This window comes from Aptenodytes patagonicus, chromosome 7, assembly GCF_965638725.1.
Source record: "Aptenodytes patagonicus chromosome 7, bAptPat1.pri.cur, whole genome shotgun sequence".
In the NCBI taxonomy this organism is placed as follows: domain Eukaryota; kingdom Metazoa; phylum Chordata; class Aves; order Sphenisciformes; family Spheniscidae; genus Aptenodytes; species Aptenodytes patagonicus.
In genome coordinates this window covers 31,279,554-31,299,257 of record NC_134955.1, presented here as the reverse complement: position 1 = coordinate 31,299,257, position 19,704 = coordinate 31,279,554, and the positions used below count along the sequence as shown (strand labels likewise).

At 40.5% G+C, this 19,704-nt stretch overlaps 1 protein-coding gene across 2 annotated transcripts in view; it reads right to left on the bottom strand.

Annotated features, from left to right (window-relative positions):
• The window catches only part of GANC (glucosidase alpha, neutral C), a 29,621-nt gene extending 9,928 nt beyond the window's left edge, over positions 1-19,693 (bottom strand). Inside the window, exons 1-18 of one of the 2 annotated variants that reach the window (XM_076344669.1) lie at positions 19,458-19,693; positions 18,221-18,283; positions 16,559-16,667; positions 14,882-15,009; positions 14,167-14,349; positions 13,245-13,293; positions 11,752-11,818; positions 10,270-10,366; positions 9,529-9,709; positions 8,487-8,640; positions 7,026-7,261; positions 5,731-5,857; positions 4,730-4,809; positions 3,694-3,837; positions 3,193-3,289; positions 2,707-2,808; positions 1,973-2,216; positions 197-261 (exon numbers count right to left, since the gene is read on the bottom strand). In XM_076344669.1, the coding sequence (XP_076200784.1) occupies positions 197-261; positions 1,973-2,216; positions 2,707-2,808; positions 3,193-3,289; positions 3,694-3,837; positions 4,730-4,809; positions 5,731-5,857; positions 7,026-7,261; positions 8,487-8,640; positions 9,529-9,709; positions 10,270-10,366; positions 11,752-11,818; positions 13,245-13,293; positions 14,167-14,349; positions 14,882-15,009; positions 16,559-16,667; positions 18,221-18,283; positions 19,458-19,486 (2,155 nt within the window). In that variant the 5' untranslated portion in view covers positions 19,487-19,693. Of the gene's footprint in view, positions 1-196; positions 262-1,972; positions 2,217-2,706; positions 2,867-3,192; positions 3,290-3,693; positions 3,838-4,729; positions 4,810-5,730; positions 5,858-7,025; positions 7,262-8,486; positions 8,641-9,528; positions 9,710-10,269; positions 10,367-11,751; positions 11,819-13,244; positions 13,294-14,166; positions 14,350-14,881; positions 15,010-16,558; positions 16,668-18,220; positions 18,284-19,457 lie in introns of those variants that run through there. The other variant, XM_076344670.1, reaches the window with a different exon arrangement.
• Positions 19,694-19,704: the final 11 nt, after the last annotated feature.

The following is a 19,704-nucleotide window of genomic DNA, read 5'->3' as shown; positions in this document are numbered from 1 at the left end:
TGAACTCAGTATGACCCCTATTTTCAAAGTGCTGTTAAAACTGCGTCCCTTAAAGAGGTCTCAAGTTCTTTATTCAGTTAAAATACAATTTTTAAAAGTCTTGGGCAGAATTTTCATGTTTTCCTTTTGTCATGCAACACTATCACCTCAAAAATATCTAATTCAAATTCCAGAGAATGAGAAGACACCTACTTACCCAGCATATATTCATTTTCCACACCAAAAGTTTCTATTTCGCCTGGAAACTCTATCCAGAGAGGCCTGTAGAAAGAAAGATAGTGGGATTCAGAGAGTTTCTCCTCTCCCACCAGCCTGTTCAAGGCCTTCTGGCATTTTCAGGCTCCATTTTCTCCCTCTCTTTACAAGGTACAGCTATCAAGAACTGAAGATAGGGCAAGGTCCTCTTCTGTGCTTTAAAGTACCCCTTTTGAGTCTCTCTGAGAGTTCCCAATATAACATGGGTTAAGACACTCCAACATACCTATGGTTTGACCTCCTGCAGCCTCACTTTCTTCCCTCCTGCCTTCCTCCTTACAAACTTGCACTATGTATACCTTCCTTCTAGTAAAGGAGAGATGGATGAGCCTTTCTGTCACAGTCTACCAGCAATGCTGATACCTGATGAGCTAGTCCTTGCAGCACAGCCCTTCCCGTTCTCAGCAGCTCACTACTGCTTTTATAGCATGCCTCCTCCTGGTCATGACTGAAAAACCTGCACCAGAAGTTCATTTTCAGTGTTTCTCAAAAAAGGGTAGTGCAATAACCATCTGGTTACAGAACAGGAGTTGTATATTTAAAGTTTGAGAGATTATAACAACAATAGCTCATTCAGAGACAGGGTCTGGGTTTCCTTACACAAAAAGCCTGGTTTACCTGCTCACTCATAGGCATCCACTTGTTCACTGCAGCCCTGCTGTTCATGTGCTTGCTAATGAGACGCATTTTCCACTCTGCTTGTCTCAGTGAGAAAAATATCATGCTTCCTCTCTAATTCTGTACCTACTGCAGCAAATTTAACATAATCAAAGTTTTATTTAATATTGTGGGCAGTGCACATGTCAACATAAGCTTCATTTCAAGAAAGACAGAAACCCACTGTCTATGTCAGTGCATACAACAGGGGCATCTACGCCTATACATGCGCAGACAGATGCTCACACTATGTCTGTAATGCAAATCATCTTCAAAACTCAAACCACTCAGCCCTTTTCAAAAAGACCTTTATGTTTTTAAAACTTAGGCGATGTATTGTATTTGCGTAACAATAAGTAAAGGTAAATGTGGTGCAAAAGGACAGTTCTAGGGCAACCTCAAAGACACAGCAATGCCAGGGACATCAATGACATTCATCTCTTGCTGAAAGGATTGTTGCATTCAATTCCACTGAGACACTTTCTTAGAGGTTAGAGAGCAGCAGAACAAAAGTTTATTTTCTAATTTCATTTCTGTTCTAGATTATTAGATTCTCTACTAAAAGAAAAATTATAAGAAATACTGCAGAGATAAATGATCAAATTATCAACATGAAATAAGCTTTTAGAACAGTAACAATTCAGCAGTAACAAATATTTTCATGAGGGGCAAAATGGCCTTTACGTTTTTAGGTCAAAAAGTTCAGAGTCCATTAAGCACTGTTTTAAGTGTGGGTTGGAATACTACCTAATGTTCTTTATTATGAGGAGAAGTTTGGGAGTCCATAGTACTTTAAAAACATGTTTAAAGACTGTGCAGTGTTTATTGAATTAGTGTGTTCCAGGTGTCATTTGGGAAAAAACCCAAAACATACAATTTTCCTCTGAGAACCCTACCAAAGCTTGCAGAAGGCATGAAAACAGAATTTAGTAATTTTTGTGTGTTTTTTCTTTTTAATATTTAAATAAGTAATCACAAAAGTAAGAGATGTTAATTTAACTTTCCTCCTCCAAGTAACTTCCTGAAGATAATCTCTAAACCTCCTGACGTATGCTCTTACCTCATAACCGGTTCAGCCGCTGTGTGTGCCCGATAGAACAGTGTGTATAAGTATGGCAGGAGGACGTAGCGCTCTCTAATGGCTTCCCTGATGATCTGGGTGTTCTTCTCCCCAAAGAGCCACGGTTCTCGTCGTTTGCTCTTCATGTTAGAATGACCTCTGAAGAAGGGCTGGTAGGCTCCAGCCTGATACCAGCGAACAAGTAATTCTGGTTCCGGATCTCCAATAAACCCTCCCACATCAGCTAGATATTGCGCAGACAAATAAAAATACATATTTTTGGAAATTATTCTGAAAAATATGAAGTTCTCCTCTAACAAACATTCCAAGCGTATAAATCCATGCATTTCACAGCGTGCTTGCAGTTCTGCTGTTGGGCAGCTGCTTGTCCAAATAAGAGTGGAAAATTTGTGTAACAAGTTATCCTTTAACAAAAATCTCAGGAGAGCTTTTGGAAGCTAAGTGAGTGCCTTCCCCAGTGACAGAGGATGCTACGGAACACCACCTGAGGATCGCTGCTCCAGATGGAACACAGACACTACATAAGAGTTAGTGGAGAAATGATGGTGAGAGCCAGGTTATTGGCTTCTGAAACCAGACTAATCTGTGAAACTGCCTGGAAATGCATTGGACTGTTGAGCTTTCCACCATCTGTGTTGAAGTCTGTCTTGGGATACAAGCTTGGTGGCACCAGTGATTTATGCATAGTGAGCAACTCCAGCTAAACACCTTACCTCCACAGAATGAAATCCCTGCCATGCTGATGGTGAGAAGCATTGGAATGGATATTTTCAAGTAACCCCACTCTGCCGTGTTGTCTCCAGTCCACACTGCCCCTGGAAATACTCAGTCTCAGCATTACACAGGAAAGTTGGGCGTATGCTTCAGTTTATGCTTGCAGTTAAGGAAAGAAGACAAGAATGGTCATGAACTACTGGTGAACTGCTGTTCATTGCAACTTTTTTTTCTTTATACACGCATGCTCCTGAAATATGCAATAAAAGCAGGTAGTGGTTTGTCACAGGACACAGGTTGTTATTCTGCCTTTAACTTGTACACGCTTTGCCAGCCTCTCCTGATTTTTTTAATCACTTGCACTCTTATGAGCTCCCCATGTCAGTATTTCTAAGGTAGTTTCTGTCCTCTCTAGACTTAACTACTACACACCAAACTTAATAGAACAAAGCAGCATGGAAGGCATCCAGCTAGTCCTTACTTACCATACTTCTGTGATCCAGCGAAGAAAGACCGTGTGAGGACAAATGGTCTCTCTTTTCCTGAAGAACGCCTGATGAGTCCTTCTGCAGTTGCCATTTGCTGAAAATCATTAATATAAAAGCCAGGAAGACAAACTCTATAATTAGGATATTTGCTACACTGCCTTTTTAGCCCTTCCAAGGCAGGAAAATTAAGAAATCTGTACCCACAAATAATACCTATTATTAAAGCAACACTTTCTTACTAGAATATACTTGAACAAAAAAAATTATTAATATCGTGTAGTCACAGCCAATGTCATTTACATTGTTATGGTAGAGAGGCACGGATGTTGTCACATTTTCTTGTGACCAATCACAGAATTTATTTCACATATAGCAATACCCAGCACAGCAGAGTTTCAGTCCTTGATGGAGGTTACAGAATACCTACTACTGTGTAAATTACCACATTAGACATACTCCATGAGAATAACTGCTGGTTTGTGTCTCCAGATACTCTACCTGGTAGAATCCGTAGAGGTTGTGTACTTCCCGATGCTCCCAGTTGTTGTAGTGCACAGCATCTTTCTGCATTGTTAGTTCTGCCCCTTTGAAGACTGAAGGCTCATTCATGTCATTCCATACAAAGAGGATATTAGTGGATCCCTATAACACAGGGTTGCAATTAGGACATAACAGAGCCATTGCTGTGACTTAGTATGTTTATCTCTAGTGGGTGTCAGACCAGCCTGGGGTATGAGTAGAAACAGCAGCAGCAAAGCAAGACATGGTAATTATACTCCTGTGGTCACTTGAAAGCTGCAAGTCATTCACTTCATCTCTCTCAGTGGAACTTCTGGTCAGGGTGGCAGCCTACAAGTCCACTTGATTTTTGCAATTCTTACAAAACTCAGTCGGTACTTGCTATTCCTGCCTTCTGGTGAGGGAAAAGAGGCAGGGAAAAGAGAAGTATTAAATAACCATGAGGAAAAAATCAGAGAAGGCCAGAAGAGAAAAACTGGAGAGGAAAAGCAGCATGGGAAACATCTGCTACGCATGTCTACTAGGGGAGTGGTTTCAACAACCCTACTGCGAAGGAGAACTTCGGGGCGGGGGGAACTGGAGGTGTCCAGCAGTGTTCACCCAGACACTTTCAGCACTAGGCAGGAGTGCTGGAAGGAAGGTCAGGGTGAAGTGACCATGAGCTATGAGAAGGCACTCCCACATCACTCCTTGTGTGCTATCATGGTAGTAAAAGCTGGAATTGCAGCAGCTGTGTTAGATTATGGGTTGCTAAAATGCCTGTAGTTTGTCCATCCTACTGCTGCAACTAAGTGAGCAGGTTCACTGGTGGCATATGGATTCCAACTTTCTTAGTGTAGACAAGTCCATGGAGAAAATTCTTCTGTGGTACTTCAGCTTATCAAGGTATTTTCCTCTACATTATGATAACACAACTACAAAAGCCACCAACTTGCTTAGCCAGTAGTTTATCTTCTCTCTTTTCCCCATTTTCAGGCTTTCTGGGATATGTAGATTAGAGCAAATAAATACACACCTTGTACGTTTTGAAGGCAAATTGATCTGCATACCATTTTCGCACTTCAGGATTGGTGAAATCCAGGTAACAAGAGGAACCTGTGGATGTGGGAGATCTCAATTATTTACTTGATTTTAAGAGCATGCATGCATTGTCTTTGCACCTAAATACAGTGGCCTAAAGCTAGGATGCTTTCCACAATGGGCAGCAATGATGTGGTCGCTATTGTTTCTGCGACAAAATCTCAAGAGCAAATTCCAGGTTGACTTGGAACTCAGTACACCCCTTGCCATGTTCTGCAGACCAACACACGTAGATTCTGGAGGTCTGAAGCTCAGCACCATTTAAGGATGACTGCTAGCAGTTTGAAATATGTTCAGATGTGAACAGGAAGCCAGGGAGAGACATCATCCCTGGTATTTTGAGCTCAAACAGGGAGGTGTCACTGAGAAGCTGAATAACAACATCCTGCCATGCTACTAGAAGTTGTAATACGTCCTTGTTTTTTCTCATATTCATTCCTTTGCCAGGATTGTGGGCTTTCCATCTGCAAAGAAGGGGGACAACGTCCTTTGCCTCCCCACAATGAGATCTCCTCATGAAAAACAACACGTCAAATCACTATATTATGATTGAATCAAAGTCTTCAGTATCAGGGCTCACTTAATTTCATCCAGCCTCCTTAAGCTGTGCTCACTGCAACAGACCAGACTGCATTTCTGTTACCCAAGACAAGTTGGGGAGAGGGATGGCTGTTCTGATCAACAAATCCAACTGTTTTAGCTCTAGGCACTGGGACTATCTGCAGAGCCAACAGACGTAACAGAGGAAGTTGTACAGCTGAGGCAAGTGGAACATGACTGTACCAAAGAAACCACAAAGTATTTGAAATTATGAATATTTACAAAAAAGGCAAGGAATCTAAGAATTTAATTCCACTTCTATGGGTCCCAGTTAAACTATTCTGCAACATTTTAAAAATAAACAGCTTGAAACGTAGGGACAAAGTAGTTTTTTACCTGGCCAACAGATGCCCTCAAAGTCTTGCCCATTTCTATCTTTCACAAAATATCCCTTGTCTTTTGCCTGTGAATACAGGGTATACGTGGGATCAACCTTAATGTGGGGATCTACAATGACGACAAGCTGCCAGGACAAGAAAATAAAATGCATCATTAGCATCAACTGTACTGAATAAAACAGTAAGAGTTCACTTTTGATAAAAGGCTAACTTAAGCTAAAGAAAGTAGCTGTGTCACTACTTTCAGAAAGCAGTTACCAGTTCTTGTATAAACTGTGCTAGACTTATGTATAATAGCTGAATTTACAAGGAGGGCATGAATTCGTGCTTACCCCTCTGAAATAAGGGCCAAAAAACATTGGTTCAGATAAAAGCAAGTACCCCAGCCCCTAAAAACACTATGTTTAATTCACTGCTGTATTCTGGGAATGGGAAAACATCTGACTTCCATGTTCATGTCCCTGCTTAAAATCATTTGCCTTAAGACATTTAAATATATCTTAGTTTGTATAGCATACAACAGCAACAGAAGTTTCTAATTTTTTTAAACATGCAGTATTTTACAGTTACTTTCTGCTGCCACTAACTGTCTTGCTGTAAAGCTGAAAAAGTACTATAGCTCCAACTAGGAGATTATAAAACTTGAATGCTATTTCAACAGTCCCCCATTCATTGACTTTTGGCAAAGATCAAGCATTAAGCAATTCTACAACTTTTAGATATCAACTGTGTACATTTTAATACCTCTATAATTTCAAGGAAAATATTTTAGCTGTAAAAGCAGAAATAAAGACTAACTAAGCTAACACACTGCACATCATACCAGGACTTCACCAGAAGGAAAAAACATTTAGTTTGTGGTAAGTAATCGTATCAACATAAAGGACAAATCTCAGTTAGCATAAGCAGAAAATAAAAAGTATTATCAATACAAAGAAAAGCTGAAGCGAGGATAGAAACTACCAATGGTGAAAGCTCATGTTAAGTAGAAAAATTTTCTACTGTGCCCATCAAGGACATCACTGGGCTGCTTCTGTAAGATGGAGCTTCATATGGGTCAAACTTAGCCTGATGGTCAGGGTACAGAACAAACTACGAAATAATAAAAAGGCATGAGGAACTGAATTAAACAAGGTAGCTGGTGCACTGGAAGCATCACCAGACCACAAAACAGCCTAATTTACTCTGTTGTAGTTAAACTGTTTCCAGTATCTGAAGTACCTTGGTTAAAGCTAGACTAGGTAGCTTCACACTACAAAGAAATATTTTCTTTCTTCCTGCTATATTATTTACCTTGCGTTTTTTCTTCCCAAGATGTTCTTGCATCTTTCTGGGGTTCTGGAATTTCTTTTTGTCCCAAGTAAAATACCTCTTGCCATCTGTGTGCTCTATGTCCAGCCATATCACATCATAAGGAATGTCGTGTTCATCAAAGCCAGCATCTACTGCCTTGACATCTTGCTCATCCTCATAATTCCAGCGGCACTGATGGTAGCCCAGCGAAAAAAGCGGGGGCAGGGCTTGAGTGCCTAGGAAGAGTACATGAATGAAGATAACACTGTTAACGCCCTTCAGGATTTTATCTAGAGACTCTAGAAAAGTTAACATGATTAATACGTATCTGTCTGGAGCTGGGAATGCTGGCCTAAGTTGAGTCTAGAGCATGTTCTTCATACCAAAGTGACTGAACTCTCAAAATAACAAATATTACAACAGGCTCAACAGCCAGAAAGAGCAGAGGGCTATAATGATAATACAAGACTGAGAAGGAACTTGCTGTTCCATGATGCTGAAGTGCTATTCCAGTAACCAATATAAATTTATTCTTCAATTTTTTCTAATGTAAAAATATTCTAGATTAGCTTAACTGTCATTAATGCAAACAATTAGATTTTAATCAGTACAATGCAATTCCTGTGACTGCTTGAACCTGAGTAGTGTAAACAGGCCCACAGGTGCTGCAGTACAAGGAGAACCATGGAATTGCAATTGTTAGAAATGTTTAAAATTAGAAAACATGTATGTATGTATGCATATGGCAAAAGGGAGCTGGGAAACTTTCCCAGGTGTGCACTTCTGCTTGGCGAGATCCTCTTGTGATCTGGCTACTTTCCTATTCCTGTTCAGCTGAACCACACTCTCTCCGTAACATCTGTGCAGCAAACAATCATTGCTAACACACTAAAGAACTACCAGGGATGTTCCTGTGCTTTTAATTCCCTTTAGTACATAAAGAATTTTGCTTTCATAAAATGTTAGTCCTCTTGCCTCCATTTTTTTAGTGTCTTCCTGAGCCTCTTGCTTCTTTCCTTTCCATATCTGCATGCCATCTCTGCTCCCTTCCCTAATGGACACACTGGACAGTTACCTATCTTCTTTCTCTACTCTCCAGGATGCACTACTCCATAACTTCAGTCTTTTCTCATTATAAGGCAGCCTGTCTTGATGGTGACTGGCAGTTCTAGCCCCTGTGCCTCCCCTCTTCATCTAAGGGAGCAGTTTCAGATAGCAGTAACTATGCCGGCTTCTCAATTAGGGCCAAGTTTGACCAGCTGCAGATGCTAGGGAAAACAAGGATGGAGGCCTGTCTTCACAAAGCACCAGCGTTTGCTCTACAAACTGCAGTTTGGGAACAACTGGCCTCCTGCACACAATGGGCTAGGTAAATATTAACCCACTCTTGGGTACAGCATGTTCCTCAGAGAATCTCCCAGGTGAATGTGCCATACTGACTCCAGTTATGTGAGTTAGTACCTGTCAGCTGTGCAAACTGCTTGAAGATATCAAATGCAGTGGGTCCCATCAGCAGGAAAACATCAATGATCCCACTTTCTGACATCCAGCGCACATCAGTTAGAGGCACTGCCCTCTGCTTAGCAGTCTCTGCAGCAGATCCGGATGGCATGTGCTTTGAAGGAAACCAAGGTAAAACTGAATCTCTCTCTCTATCAAACTTTTGTTCAATGAAGGAGCAAAGATGGAAAACCACAAAACTCACTAACACATACCTGGCAAGTATTAGGAATACAGACTGAATGTTTCTTATATATCCTTCACAAATCCTTTACCTTGCATACTGCTTATACAAAATACAGAGCAATAGTTAATGAGGAAAAATGGGTAATGAGGGGCAAAGTAATTAAAGCTTTTCTGTAATTAAAGATTATGTATTTTCTGCAGGATCTTTGAGTAATATCTATAACTATACCATGAGTAATAAAGAAAATTAATAATTTTAACCACCTAATGCAGTGCTGGAATAAAACAACATTTTTTTTTTCACTGTTTCAATTTTAACAGAATTCATATGTTTGTGTTTCAGAAGTTGAGTGAGTTCACTTCCTGAATATTTTATGTTTCTTGAAGGTCAATTACATTCCACAGAAGAACGAGCCTGCTAAGGAGAAATGTGTGACAACTCCAAGAATTTAAAAACTCAGAAAAATTCCTCAAATCCAAGAGATTGTCAAGATTTTTGTCCACTCTTTTTTCTGCCTGCTACATCCACCTGCGTAGATTTTTTCTGCTCCAACATTACACATTTCCTCTCTGCCTTCTCCTGTAGACGTGTTAAGATACAAGTTCTATACCTTGACTCTTGAAAGGAGTCATCTCCTTGTTCTTTTCAGTGGTTTAATACAACGAATTTAGCAGTAGGGAGGACAGGAGGAAGAGACTGACAATTCTTCATTAGGGAGCAAAAGATCAATCTCCAATAATGTGGTCATGTTCCTGTTGGCCCTGCCCTGGAGTGTTTTCTTTCATTATTACATTCTGAGGAAAGTGAGCAACTCACCTCAGCTACTGCCTTTGTACTAATATCCACCAGCGTTTCTGAAGAGTTCAGCCAGAAGATCCCTGAAGTTCTGTTAGGCTTGTGTGCTAAGAGAAGGGGCACTGAACCATAAATGCCTATTTTGTCATGTATCTTGTGGCCGAAGATATCTAAATTATAAAGCCGGTAGGCATCACCATCGCTAGGACAAACAAACAGATGTGTTTGTTACATGTAAGCATCCTGCACTAGGCCAATTTTAGCTCTATTGCCAACCCACTAACCTCAGTAAACACTCATTGAATGCTCTGTATTATGGTCTTTTGTTTAGCATCCAGAGCTGAAATGTGGACAGCCTAGTTTACTGCGTCTTTGCTTTGGTCCTAGCTATCTGAATCAAACAACATTTTTGCTGCCAGTGAGACTATTGCTCATTTGCTCTAAGTCCTAAAATATGAATTCTGAACTCTCTTTTAAGAGTTCTGCTTAAACATCACCAATCCTGCAATTCTGAAAAAAACTGCATGGAAAATTGAGAGAGAACAGAAGGGGTCATTCATGAAATTGCAGAGTGGAAAGGGAAAGCAGAACTCACTCCACGTGGACAGGGGCTATGATCCAGCTTGCTGTATCATTAAACTAAAATATATACTATATAATATACATATCTCAAGCTGTTGTCTGCATTAAATTATTAAGACAATGCTATAGCTCTCCTTTCCAAAAACGATATTGCTTTCACTAGCAATCTGTCACCTTTACCTGGTGTTTTTGAGAAGAAGTGCTTCTGTGTGTTGTGGTATTCCATAAACATGGTCAAATCCATGTAAAGAGAAGTCCATGCCTACAGAACTAGGACCTGTGGGAATAACATTAAAAGAGAAGACCGCAGAGTTCTACTCTCAGACTTAGCTGAAAGCAACAGAGCAGAGCAACCTAACTGAAAAAAAAATATTAAAAAGCAGGTTTTAATAATTAGCTCTTTCACACTTGCTTTCAACTTCACTTTCATTATTACTTATGTACTATAGAGGTAATGTTTCAAACAGATTTTATTGTATTCTGATTTTGATCTGCTTAAGAAGATAAAATGAATCACTTCAATAGAAAAAAAATACATGTAATAGTGGGTCCCTTCTTTATTCTGTAGTGAAACTGCTTAAAATTATCTCCTGTTTCTATCCCAGTACCTACAAGCCAAGCTTTACAGCACAGTGGTACAGCAGAGTGGACTTTAGAGTCAGAGTTGCCTGTTTTCTACCGCTCTTTTCTTCAGCCTCAGCCAGGGGAGTAGCACGCATAAGAGCCTCTGCCAGTGATATCATCTTGTCACATTACTGAATCTAAAGCAACTTTTGGCAGGTGACCAGAGACCCTGTAGACTGACAAGCAGTGGCTTCAGGATCAGAACCTCACCATATGGACTTTACTCCTCCAACACAGAGAAGCAGAAAAAAACATGACGCTGGCCTAATACATCAGATACAGCATGAACAACAAGGGCAACAGCTTCCTGCCCCTCTGTGTCTTGACTGTGGACCGAAGCAGCCCGTCACCAAAAGGAAGCTCTTTCAGACTTCCCTCTCCCTGCTGCAGCTGCTGGGTCATGCTGGATGCTATAAAAGTGTGCACGATAGTGGTAACAGACTAAGCTAACCAACCCAATTAATGCAGAATACAACTGGACAGACAGCAGATGGTCATAAATTTTGGTAATTAAAAATTTAAATTGTATTTGAACTACTGGTTTCTATAACCTCCTTCTTATCCCTTAAGACTGCTCAGTATTTCCTTTTGTAGTCCCCCACTTAAAAAGTTTTTCTGTGACAATTATTAATGCTTAGATATCATGATTTCTGGTATGTCGTGAGAATAAACTACAAGTGAAATCAATGTCATGTGCTGATACTAAAAGAGAAAAAAAGAAAATAAAAAGGAAATAATGTATTATATACCAGTCAGCCAATGCAGATAGGGTTATGCTGTGTCAGAAATGGTACAGAGTGAGCTGACGAAATGGGTCACATTTAATATGTTCCCTCCTGAACAGAAATCTAATTAATATTTCCAGTACTTTTGTCAAATTTGTTACCCATCACTGATATCTGATAGGCAAGTTAAAAGAAGGAACGAGTGAGACACTGATAAACATTAAACAGCTAAACAGAAAGCAGACAGAAATATGAATGAACACAAGTATATACAAAGCAGTAAAGCTGTTTTCAGAACTAGACTGAGACTTACCATGAGCTTTGATGTCTAAGAAGCTGCCAAATTTCTCTTGCCAGAGACCTAGATCCTCTTGTTTCTCCTGCATAAACAGAAATAGCTAAGCCTAGCAAATGCAACTGCTCACACAATGTATTTCTATGAAGAATGTTTATTCACGAGATTTGTACATTGTTAACTGTTTTTTTGTCAAATATGGTTTATATAAATAAATCCAAACCACAGTTCAGATCCTGCTGCAGGAATTTACACTGAAGAACTGATGTGCTAGTGGAGCACACATGCACTCTGCTACAGCATAAAAGTAATATCTGAGGTCTTGGATAGAATCATAGAATGACAGAATAGCCCAGGTTGGAAGAGACCTTAGAAGATCATCTGGTCCAACCTTTTGTGGGAAAGGGAGCCTAGATGAGATTATCTAGCACCCAGTCCAATTGCATCTTGAAAACGTCCAGTGATGGGGACTTTACCATGTCCCTGGGGAGGTTGTTCCAGTGAATGATTGTTCTAGCTGTAAAACATGTCTTTCTTCTGGATGTTGAACATGATTATGAAATGCTAAGATTGTATGGATGGAACCAAACAGGAAAACCTATACAAAGAGAAACCAACCCACGCTCCTAAACAGTAGGGGTCAGACAACAGAAAAACTCTCCAGACTCTCCAGAGTCCTGTGTGTGTAACTCATACTTTTAGCCTCCTTCAAATGTTGAGCTTTGTGCCCTGCCATTCAGTGTCCTAGAATTTCCACTTTTTGCAGTGTCTTTCCTGGTTTTCTTTTCTACATTCATCCCAGAATAAGCGGATGTGGCCTCTTGCAGCTGTATGACTCCCCCAAAGCAAGCACGCTCCCTGGCAGAATCCAGAGTTCAGACAGAAGTATGCTGAAGGCAGCATATCTCCTGCCATTTATAACAGGATGGTGGAGTAAGCAGCCATCTGCTCTACAGGAGGCTAAAATTACATCATGGACATAACTCAGCCTCCTGAGAAAACTGGTATGTGCCTTTATGCACTGCCAGGACCTGGTCTTTTTTCAGAGAGAATCTTACTTCTGTACTAAGCATGAATGTATGTGGAGGCATGTTTTTGGACTGTTATAAACCAGGTCTCATTCTTTTGAAATTCTCTTTGCAATGAACAGGGAATTTGAAAATGGCCAAATATCGCCACAAAACTCCCTTTTACACATCTACTCCAAATCAAATGAGAGAACAAAAGAGAAAGAAATTCTAAATAAAAAGGCCATGGAAAAAACATTTCTGAGCCAGATCTACCTGACTGATGCCTTCTACAGCCCGGGTAAAACAAATAAACCTTTATTCAACTATGAATTTGCAAATATCTCAGTATGAAATATCAGGTCCTTTTTGAATTTCACTGGAAAGTGGTTAGATTATGTTTGTAAACATAGTACCAGAAGAAATCATGAACATGTGATTCTAATTAATCAATTCTCTTTTCTACAAAATATTCATGCTGAAATTGGAGAAAGCATGGGTTACCTTAGAGGAATCACTTGCTGCCTCCTCTTTGTTTTCTGCTATAGGTTTTCTAGTGAAAACAAATACATAATCAGTTTATTGTTAACATAAGGAAGGATTTCAAACAGAAAACTCATATAGCATTATGCATTGCCTTATACATTATATAAGAGTTTTAGTGCGTGACTATTCTGAAAATTGGTGTCATAGTTGAGAGCTCTAACTGGCAAATAATTTTAATATTCAATGTCTTAAAATAACCTTCACTCTGTATTTGAGTTAGGTTGACTCCTTGGCCTTTCACATTTATTTCTATCTGTGTCAGTGTTTTACCCACTCAGAAGATCCTCACTTCCTCGTTATTCTCTGTTAAGGGCTCTCTGTTAATTACAATTTTTGAAATAATGCTCTCTAGGAGAGACACTTGCTATGGTCTTTTCCTAGTCGTGACATGTCCTGCACTGTGGTTTCTCACCCTTTCAGCACTTTGCAGTGGGATTGACCTGTAAAATCTTGCAGCTATATGGCACATTGCAAGTTGAACAAAACTTACTTCAAGAGCTTATATAGTGAACAAAACCTACCTAAAGAGTAAGTTTAGTCATAAAAGGAGACGAAACTAGTAACCTCATCATACTACCATCACTCACTCCCAAGAAAGACAAGGGGTACCAGGATACCTTAGTGTTTTATAGAATTGGCCATTAAATGAGGTTAGCATTTTGCACATGGCTGCTGCAAGGGATTAAAACAGTCTGCAGTTAATTGATCTAGAATTTCTTTGTTAGAACTTCACCATTGTACTTACTGGTATGAAGTAAAAGAGAAGACAGATTTCAATGCATAAGAGCTTCTATCACAGAAATTGCAATTCCATAGAATTGTTTATCTTCAGCTACAGCACAATCAGTACATACTACAGTGCGATAGACATATACTGTACCTATCACTGGGAGGTGGTTGTAGGTGCTCAAAATATAACAACCCATTGGAATTCATGCTCAGAACAGTCTCACCCTTGGAGTGCAGCTCAATCTGGAAGGGGTTTGCTGTGACTTGAAGTTTGTAGTCCTCGTTAACACTTGACAGCACCAAAATACCTGCCTCCTTCTCGGATATAAAGAGTCTGGCAAATGAAAAGCAACAACAGCTTTATATCAATCAGCACCACATGAAATCCACTGTAAGTAAACAACAATTTGAAACAAAAGATGGGCTGAGAACATCCGTGTACATTATAAAAACCTCAAGGCTAATGTTGAGGCAAAGAACCCCAGAAATACATGCTGTGTTCAGGGTTCACTGCACAGTGCAACAAGTGGCTACAGAACTGCCATGAAAACTATCCAGAGTTTGCATTCATTTCACGTTAACAGGTAATGCCTTAGGTAAAAATGATGATCATAACAAGTAGGCTATTTTCTGATTGGGTCAAATAGCCTCAAGTTTCTTACGTATATGACAAAACTTTCTCCTATGTATTTAACATGAATTTTTGAAAGTAAATTAACCACATTCATTCTTATTTTCTTTCTGTAACAACTTGGTATTGTAGAGAGACAACTGTAGTGTAGTGCAAATGAGGGAGAAGGGAAAACACTCTTGCAAATGAAGTTGTATAAGTTACTAAGGTGCTAACTCATCTTCCCATCACTTACCTCTGGGTGGTAGGTTCCTTTATAAGAACATCAGGAACTTTGTACCTTGCTCTGAGAGGAGCTGCCTCATCGATTTTAAGCCTGAAAATATTGCCTTCTATTTCACAAATTTCTACTTGTAGAAGAACCTGGGAGCAAACAAACAGATAAACTCATAACAAATACCAACTTACTTTTCAACTCAACATCACCAAACACTTACCATCTGGAAAAAAACATGCCTGCTTTCTGACTTAATGTTCTTTAGCGCTGCTGAGCAACAATCATCATCCATCTGAATTTACACCAGCTAACTCTACTTCTCCCCTTTGAAGAAGCAACTCTTTTTAAGTGGACTCTATCTTCAAGTCTCTCATGTCTAGCATTTTGCAGCTCTCCCCACAAGCTGCATGGAAAACAGGAGTAGTATACACTTATCTCAGAAGTTTGGACAATTTCACTACTGTGCTGTCAGTCTAAGAGTGGGATACTACTGAGATGTGGGCTTTCTGCAAAAACGTCAGTGCTCTGTGTTCATTAGTATTCACAGTGATGCTGACACCGATGAACTGTGTCAGAAAGACACCTGAAGAAAATGCATAATACTGCCCTATCCACTGTAACTTGCTATTTTACAGTTCAGGGAACTGGGAAGTCACTCTGTTCTAGCTCATACAAAATGACTCATTTTTCTTCCGTGGAGGACCCCTACACCACAAGTCAGATTTTTTTCTGTTTTTTCTTTTCTTAATCTCTCCTCCCGTGAGACACAAAACTGGCTGAAGAGTTTTGGCCTGATATCTTTTCCCTCTACCTGGAAGCCAATCAGCCCCGCTCTCTTCAAAGGCATGAAAGAATGAAAAGATCCGTAAGACCAGAGGCAGAGTAGGCAAGAGAGAAAAGATTCATTTGGAGTTCCAGATCCTGCTTCCTAGGAAATATTTTACATTATGCCATCTTTGTATAAACCCCCAAATAGTCTAGGAAGCCACAGAGCCTTCAGTCTTTCATATACCTTAAAATCTAGACAAAAAATGGGCTCCTTTTTCTGTTCTGACTGCAAAGAAGGTCAGGATTAACAAGAGAGGCAGAAAATACATTTATGCAGAGTATCTACATAGTGTGATGCTTAGACCATGGAAGAGAGCTGTAGTTCCAAACTCCCATAATCTGAGGACAGGTTAGGCTGCCTGTTCCCTGAGTGAATGTGCTAGCTGCTAAGCTGTTAAATTAGAGAAATAGAAGACACCCCTCTTCCTGGCTGTCTTCTTAAATGTGAAGACGACTTCTTTTTCCCAAAAAACTGCCTTTGAGCAAACACAGAAATACAAAGGTATGATTAGGAGGTGCTGGAACATAGGTCTTCTTATTCCACTACAGAAAAAGAATTTATTATTTTGGAATAGTGAAGAAAACTCTGAATTAAAAACATTTTTTCAGCTAAAAAGAGTTCTATTCAGATTTTTCATAAAGTCGTTAAAGATTTTTTTTAAGTTCCTTAAGATACCTGTTCTCCTTGCACCGTCTCAAGTTGTCAAATAAATATGGACCAGTAAGGACATCTTTAGGCTGATACTTTGCATCATATCTTAAATGTCTACCACTGAATAATCTCAAACCCTGCAAATATTATCAGACTTGTTGATAATATTCACTGCTCTTTCTGTAAGCACGCTTTTATGCTAGGTGGGATCTCACCTTATTCTCCTCATGAATAATTTGGAATTTGACATTCTCATCACTTAACGTGACTGAATCCAACAATGCTCGATACAAGGATTTTCCAGGATGTAGAAGTTTCTGACGCCTGTCAAGACAGAAAATTATTTTTGGTCTCCCTAATTGTTGTGGCTTATATTATACCGAAGGACATAATATTGTTAGAAATGTTTACTCAATAATTTTGTCTTGTATTTTTTCAAATACAATTATCATCAGCACTTTAAGTCAAGGAGAAAAAAAAGGAATATAGTTCTGAGCACACATACATGTTTATGAATGAGACGGTAGAGGGGTTTGGTCACCCATCACCACCCTATAGGTTTTTTTTTAACAATAATCTTCATTCAGGTGTCCAACTAAATTCTCAGTTGTCCAGTTACATTCTTCTTCTTTTCATGACCCTAGAAATTTCAGCTGAATAATCTGTTTTTCATTTTCTGTCATATACCCCTGCTTGGTCTGCAACCCCCCGGTGAACAGCTTCTACATTCTGTGGTGATGAAACAGTGTATGTTTGTAATTTGTAACCTCCTGAATATGCACTAAGGAAATTGTTTTTCAACAAGCCTGTTGACTATACAGTTTTGACTAGAGCTTTTGGCCCTGATGATGTTTTTAGGACAGAGACCCTGAAACAGAGGCTCTTTCAACTGTTTGTAGAATGCTCTTTGCTGAGCCCAGGTTTTATGAACTATTTGAAAATAAGTGTCTTGGAGGCTACCTTAAAGGGAAGCTTCTTCATTAGTAAACTGACTTTGTTTCCTTGCAAACAGATACTGCACAAATGCGAGCAATCAGATAAAGGATTTCTTTTAAAAGCATAGCAAAGACAGGATCTGATACTTGCCAATGTGTGGCAACCTCCTGCTGAGAAATTAGATGTGTTAAGTTAAAATGGCGACAGGCTAGAAAGGGCTGCTGTGAAAAGAGGAAGGAGTCCTGCTCCCACTGGCAAAACGTTACTTGGGGTTTTCTGAACGTAATTTCCTGCAGAACAGAAATGAACATCTGAAACTGTAACCCAGTACGTCAGTGGCTAATTGGTATAACACTGGGCAATCATTCCTTTCACCCAGGCAGCAGTGGATAGAAGACAATGGAGGATGGGAGGAAAAAAAGCTGGAGGAGGGGTATCTCAGTTAGAAATGGGATGAGAAGGATCACTTAGCTTAAGATTAGCTTTAAGAGACTAATGAGCTAGAATTCAGACTTGATGCTGAATTCTGGCCAAGGTACTTGTTCAACTGGACTGTAATCATTTATGCTATTGTCACAGACTAATGGTTTCTATTGAGAATTCTGTCATTTTGAATTACGGATATTCAAGAAATATCCACATCACAAAACCAACCTGCGTCTGAGTGTACCTATAGTTAAAATATTGCTGAGGCTTTGTCAGATGAGAGGATTGACTCTTCTGAATTTTAAGAGAAGAGGTTTTGTATGTAAGATTCCACCTTTTAAAATATACTGATTATTGCTTGCTGACAGGTGAGTGGAACGCTCACTTTGAAAGATAAATCCTGAAAGTAGCAGATTTGCTGTGATTAAAAATCAATGTGTAACTACTTCCTGTATCTTTTAATCTTACTAGTTTTTAAAAAAAAAACAACCCTACACCACAATTCTTCTCTTTACCTGTAAAAAGCAATCTGGTTGCATTCCTTAAAGGTGCTTTTGTCCACAGCCTCATCTTGGACACTAGAAAGAGCAGATAAAGAAAATGTTTAATTGTGTTCACCAAACACCTGCTGAATGATCAGATTATTGGGGTTCTCCTCAAGAGGAGCAAGGATTAAAGAGAGTGCAGACAACCATGGTGACATAAAATGTGTTGGACGTTGACCTACTGTGTTTGGATATGGGAAGAATTTCTTACACATTTAGTTCCATGTGAAACCATTTCCTTTTAAACTTTGATAATTTTGGCAAACAATTGAATCTGTGACTAACAGAACTGAATTTCAGCACGAGTGAATTCTTGGGGCTTTGCATTTTGAAGCCAGATCTCTCTCTGCAGTCCTTATAGTCAAATATTATGTTCCAGTAATAGGAATGAAGAGGCAGGACTGGCAGAAAGGAGAAACCCTGCACCCTTCTCTTCTACCTGCAGTGGGACCGATGAGGGAGGGAGGGAGGCTTCTGATGGCCCTGCTGACAGCTCTATGTTATCTCTAGGCTTGAGGTAACTTTTAGATCTATTAGATAACAGTAAATTTTTGGCTTGCCTGAAAAAATGGACTGCCAGTAATGCCTGTCATCAAAATACTTCCCATAACATGCTGAGTTCAGACACACATGGAAGAGAATAAGGTATTAGTACTGGCAGATAAAGAGCTAATGCTTACAAAACACTCATTAATTATATACATGCAACTTATATAATGCATATATAATGCAGATGGCAGCCATGAAGACTTGGTCACAATTACTGTGAACTAAATATTAATAGACCTGGATTATTATTGGAGACCTCACAGTAACCATATATTTAAGCAATTTAATCCTTCCCATTTTTGCCTGAAGATACCCATGCACTTTCGGGTTTTTGCACCAGGTCTGTGGGGCTCTGTTGCCATACCTAACACCCTGCAACCGGACTACCTTCCAGCGGTGCAGCCTGCACCCGAAGTAACCTGCGCGTTGTGAAACCTGCTCTCTGCCCCCCCTCCGCGGCCAGGTACGCAGGTTTTGCCCTGGCAGGGGCGGCGGGGACAGCGCCGCCACGGCCCCCGCACGCCTACCCCCCACCCCCGGCCGGCTCTAGGCCCTTGCTGGGGCCGGGCCCGCTCCCCGTGGAAAGCTGTGGAGCCACCCCGGCAACACCGGGAGCGAGGAGACGCTCGGCCCAGGAAGCGCTACCGGACAGCGTTACCTGACTTCCCCCGGCGTGACCGCCTCCATGGCGGGGCTGCCCCGAGCGGCCGCCGGCGGGGTGAAGGGGTGACCGCCCGCCGCCGGCGGCAGGGCCCGGGGGACTCCCCAGAGGGAGGGGCGACAGCCGGGGGAGCGGGGGCCCTTCTCCCGTGACCGCTTCTCCCGTGACCGCCTCGCCTCGCTCGCGGCAGGCGTCAGAGGCCCCGGCGCGGCGCTCTATCACCGGGGTAGCCGGCGGGCCCCGA